The sequence below is a fragment of the Nematolebias whitei genome, chromosome 14 (genome assembly GCF_014905685.2).
Source record: "Nematolebias whitei isolate Nwh7 chromosome 14, NemWhi1, whole genome shotgun sequence".
Taxonomy (NCBI): domain Eukaryota; kingdom Metazoa; phylum Chordata; class Actinopteri; order Cyprinodontiformes; family Rivulidae; genus Nematolebias; species Nematolebias whitei.
This window is the reverse complement of record NC_056511.1, coordinates 1,879,268-1,884,996: the sequence shown is the minus strand read 5'-3', so window position 1 is coordinate 1,884,996 and position 5,729 is coordinate 1,879,268. Positions and strand designations below refer to the sequence as shown.

The window sequence follows — 5,729 nt, the reverse complement described above, 5'->3', positions numbered from 1 at the left end:
AGAACCTCACAGACCAAAAGAACAACACTGACCTACAGAACCTCTATAACCTACAGAATCTCTATGACCTACAGAACCTTACTGACCTACAGAACTTCACTAACCTACAGAACCTCACAGACCAACAGATCCTCACTGACATACAGAACATCTATGACATACAGAACGTCACTGACCTACAGAACCTCACTGACATAAAGAACCTCCCTGACCTACAGAACCTCACCGACCTACAGAACTTCACCGACTTACAGAACCTCACTGACCTACAAAACCTCACCGACCTACAGAACTTCACTGACTTATAGAACCTCACTGACCTACAGAACCTCACTGACCTACAGAACTTCACTGACCTACAGATTCTCACTGACCTACAGAACCTCAATGACCTACAGAACCTCTATGACCTACAGAATCTTTCTGACCCACAGAACTTCCCTGACATCTAAAACCTCACTGACCTACAGAACCTGACTGACCTGTGGAACCTCACTGACCTGTAGAACCTCACAGAATTACAGACTCTCACTGGCTTACAGAACCGCACTGACCTACAGAACCTCACTGATCTACAGAACCTCACTGATCTACAGAACCGCACTGACCTACACCAGACAAGTTCAGTGAACAAGGCCATGCTGATTCTGGCAGATCCTGATCACCACTCCATGGTGAGTTCAGGTGTCTTCCATCTGGACACAGGTATCTGCTGCCCAGATGTAGAACAAACAGACTGAAAAACTCATTCATCCCTGCAGTGATCAGGCTTCTCAACAAAGAGTGATGATCTCTGTACGGTTATATTTACATCTTAATGTCTTGTTTAGTCTGGATAATTTATGCGTCTACTGTCTGTGAAACAAATGGCCCCTTGAGGACAATGAAGACTCTTGAACTTGAACATCAAGTATTTACAATGATCTGGCCGCAGAAAAGTGCTCTGTGCTGCCTGTATTTGAAGCAAGTCATCCACCACGCGGCGTCAGCATTAATGGTTCTGGACCCAAACCACTCTGACCATTTGTTTCCATCATTATCACAATGGCTCAGAAACACAAACTTCAGCAAAACATGCTGAAAATGGAAAACCTCCACCATCGGTTGGGCGGCCAATCGTAACATTCTTCTTTGACTGACCCTGAAGAACAAAAGTACAGAAACCAGAGGATCCACAGGAGGTTCTTTTGATTTAAAACCTAAAGTCTGTGCTCCGTGGTTGATCACAGTCCTCAGGTAATGAGTGATAAGAGGTTCACAGGTTTTTTTTTTTTACCAACTTTAATACTAAACTCCATCAGTTGGCTCTGTTTTTGATGGACTACTGTCCTGTGAGCGGGTCAAAGTTCTGACAGCAAAGGTGAAGACCATCAAAAATTAACACTACCAAGAAAATCCCTGTTCTGTACTGGTTGTATGTAAGGAAAGAGGACACAAACAGAGAGGGGAGGGTTTGTTGAGAGCAATAACCAAAGATAACTGATAAATCACAACATCAGAACCTCCTGTTGGCTCAAAGTCTTCAAACTCTGAATATCGTCTCAAACTTTAATTAAACCATACACCTGAAACCCAAAGCTGAACTGTTTTAACCAAAAGTTAAGTTAAAAAATGTTAAGTCAGGTCCTCTGGACGGGTTCAAAGAACAAAAAAATTGTAGTAATTGTGTTTTGTTTTTCATCCGAAAGACTTTCTTAGTCTGAGGTGCTGTATTCAGCTCAGTCTCTTAAATAGCACCTTCTCAGAGTGGATCAACCAGTTTGCTGCTGACAACCAGAACCAGCTGATCACATGCTCAAGAAGGACCATCAGCCTAACAATAGATCATTAGCACCTGATGGCTGTTTACTGTTCACAGAGGGCTGAGTGATACTAGCAATCACAGCATTGTAAGAGGGGGACAGTTGAACCTGGAGGCTCCACCCCTGTTTAATGATGGACGGTTTCTTTTCACAAAGATGGCCTCCTTTACTCCTCTCTCAAACCATCGTTCCTCTCTGTCCAGGATGTGAACATCTTCATCCCTGAAAGAGTGACCTCTGGCCTGGAGATGAGTGTAGACTGCAGAGTCCTGGCCTGATGATGTTGATCTTCTGTGCTGGTCCATCCTTTTGGCTAGTGGCGGTTTAGTTTCCCCGATGTAAGACTGATCACCCTCCTGACACTGAACAACATACACAACATTACTCTGTTTGTGCCGGGGGACTGGATATTTGGGATTGGCCAGTCTTTGCCGTAATGTATTTTGGGGTTTAAAAGCCACTGGGACGTTATGTGACAATGTTTTAATTTCCATGTTTTCACACTGGGGGCGGGGGCATCCCGTTGATTTTGGGACAGAGGGTGATGACCGCAGTGGGGGATTATCTGGGCCCTCAACAGAGATTATTCAGGAACAAACTTCAAATAAAACAAAATCAGCACATGCTATAAATTACCTGCCTAATGTATTTACTTTTTAAAAACATGTCATTGTCACAACAGTCATGGTTAGATCGATGCGTTCTGATGCCTTACATGTTTGGTATCATCAAAAATCTCATTTAGCTAGCATGCAAAACTAATTTTACAGGAACTAGTTAACATGACTCACAACAGCACACTGACATGCTGCCTGTTTCCATAAAGACCCGCGTCCGGGGAGTGCAAGACGGCGGCAGATTGTTAACAGCGTTTTACTAAGCTCCTGTCAGATCCACCTGAAAAACTGCCTTTTACATTTATACCCTCGCTGCCTCTGTGGTGGATTTTTTTTTTTCTGGGATTGGTGTCGTCACAGGATTGATTTGATGGAGCTGTAGTATGGCCTTTAAATTGAAACAATCAAAGACAGCGATGCCCCTGCCCACACGGCCTGTATTAGCCCTGGTCCACAGTGAGCCTGGTGCAGCAGGTGGATGTCTTCAACAGGTGCACCATCCCACCCTCGTCTCTGGGGAGACAATTGGGTCAGTTCTGAAGTCAGATATTCTGGCTTTAATTAAGTCTCAAGTTGCGGCAATAAATAGGATGGAAATAAAGGCAGCTCTGATGGATGATTTTAATTTTATTAGGAGTGAAGTGCAAGCAGTGAGAGCTGAGCTTTCTGTGAACACCACAGCCCTCAGAGCAGAACTTGACCAAGTCAAGCTAAGTGTCACAGAGGCTGAAAATGGACTGTCTGAGTGCTCAGATGAGGTGGAGCCTCTGCGTGGGACCGTGGTGGAATTAAAGAATGAGGTGCATGGGCTTAAAAAAAGATTGAATCCATGGAGGGGAATATGAAATGTAACAATATTAGGATTGTTGGAGTTCCTGAGTTGCTGGGCTCGTGCACACCTACAGTGATAGCCAAAATGCTAATGGAAGTGCTGAAGATGCACAAGTCGCTGCTGGTTGACCACATACACTGGACACCAGGCAAGAGAGGCTTGGGTGGTAAATAAAGAGCTACAGTGGCCAAGCTGCATTATTATTAAGATTGTGCGGAGATGTTACAACAAACAAGCAGCAGAGGCCCGATCCACTTCAAAGAAACATCCATATGATTGAGGGAATTAATCGATTAGGTACAGAGCACAAAGTTTCTTTATATGCGGATGAGATGTTTTGTATATTTCAGACCCACTTACCAGTATCCCTGGAGTACTTACTTTGCTTCAAAATTTCAGGAAAATATCTGGCTATAAGCCAACAAAGTCCATGCTCAATAATCCAGGTATACAATCCAACAATCTGGCTATAAGGTCAATCTTCAAATGAGCGAACTGATGCCTGTGACCTCCATAGAGAAGAAAATCTTGGCCATCTTCCTTTGTACCCCTCAACATTCTGTGTCTAAGATTTTGGAGCGTAGGTCTGATACCAAGGGGGCCCTTAGTAAGATTTATACACTGCTCAGCTCAGAGTCCAGCTTGGACTACCTTACTGAAATGGGAAGCGGACCTGGAGAAATCCATATCAAACTCAATCTGGGGAAGGATCATTAAGAACATTTACTCATCCTCAATCTGTCTGAGACATGCTGTAATTCAATTCAAGGTAGTAAACAGGCTGCACTGGTCCAAAGACAAGTTGTTCAAGATCAAACGGACCTGGACCCTGCATGTAAGCATGGTAAACAAACTCCAGCTACACTCCTGCATACATTCTGGACCTGTCCCAAGCTGCAGACTTTTTGGCAATCTATGTTTAACACCTTTTCTGGGATATGTGGAAAAACTGTACACCCATTACCATTCATCTCACTGTTTGGGGTGTCCCTGTGGCTATGTCCTTCAGCAAGTATGAGAAGGATGTGATTGCTTTTGGCTCGCGTCTGGCCAGAAGACTGGTTTTGTGCAATTGGAAGGACCCACACCACCCAGCATACGTACATTGGATAAGAGAGAGGCAATGTATCATATCCATCTAGAAAAAATAAGATATACAGTACCTTTAAGGGTTCTGTTAAAAGATTTTGGGACCCGTGACAGTCTTTTATGTTGCATGTGTAAAACTTGTTAATGTCTGTGGAATTCATTTTAATTAATTTATGTATGTGTGACTGATCTGGTGTGGGAGGTAAGTTTTATTTATTTTTTTAATGTTTTTTGTGTTTTATATGTTCAAAAGAAGAAAAAAAGACTTTGATTTTTTTTTTAAAAGTCCTGTGTCCGACTCGTGACATTGGGACATCAAGTTTCTTTGGATGTTCTGCAGTTCTCCTCTTAAACTGTAGATGTCGCTAAAGAAAAACAAACGCCGCACAGCAGGAACGACACAGGAAGTCTGTAAACCTAAAACATAACCACAAAAGATTAAGTCGTTTTACGTTTGTGGTTTCTACAATGATTGGACCTTCTGGGCTTTTGTTCCATTAAATGGATGCCGTAGAAACAAACCTACACTTCTACTTTGCAACTAGCCGTACAGTACGCAGGTTACAACTGGGACGTCCACAACAAGCGGAAACAAAGTGACTCCCTGAACCACTGGTTGGGGGGTAAAACGCTTTTGGGGAGGCCAAGAGCAGAGGGTATAAACAAGACTGTTTATGGTGTACGTTAGGAAGAACTGGGACATGCTCACCCTGACAGATGCTCCAACAGAACAGAACCTTACTTATGGTTCCTAATGCTAATCAACAATTCATGGAAGATCAATAAATCAGGTTTTGTCTTCAAACTATCAGCTTACCTGTGCACAGAGATGCAGGTCAGGAAGAAGATGGAACAATAGAGGTTGAAATAGAAGAGGAACCGTACGAGACGACACATGAAGTCCCCAAAAACCCAGCGATCCCTCAGGACGTAGCTCGCCACCAGGAAGGGCAGCGACAGGCCGTACATCAGGTCGGTGGTGGCCAGGTTCACCATGTAGATCAGAGAGGTGTTCCAGCGTCGCCCGCCGCTGCTGGACCGGCACGACCGAAGTAGAACCACGGAGTTCAGGGTCAGGCTGAAGAGAAACGTGAGGGAGTAGCAGACGGGCAGGAAGACGTACTTGTAGGACTCATCGATGCTGCAAGATGCCGACGAGAGCAACGAGGTGGCTGAGGTGTTGGGACTCGCCACATCTGGTAAAATGATGAGAGGAGCGGTGCTGGAGGCCCGGTCCAGTCCCATGACGACCCTCTGAGGGTTAAAAATGCCTGGCTTCAGATATGTCCTCCGTCATTGTTGTCCCTCAGTCATCTCAGTCAAATCTTTCTTCCATCTATCCATCTATCTATCTATCTATCTATCTATCTATCTATCTATCTATCTATC

The 5,729-nt window shown here is 44.1% G+C and overlaps 1 protein-coding gene across 1 annotated transcript in view; it reads right to left on the bottom strand.

Annotated features, from left to right (window-relative positions):
* The window catches only part of LOC119420364 (P2Y purinoceptor 3), a 9,801-nt gene extending 4,216 nt beyond the window's left edge, over positions 1–5,585 (bottom strand). The window contains exon 1 of the mRNA XM_037687749.1: positions 5,158–5,585. Coding sequence (XP_037543677.1) covers positions 5,158–5,585 — 428 coding nt within the window. The remainder of the gene's footprint in view (positions 1–5,157) is intronic.
* Positions 5,586–5,729: the final 144 nt, after the last annotated feature.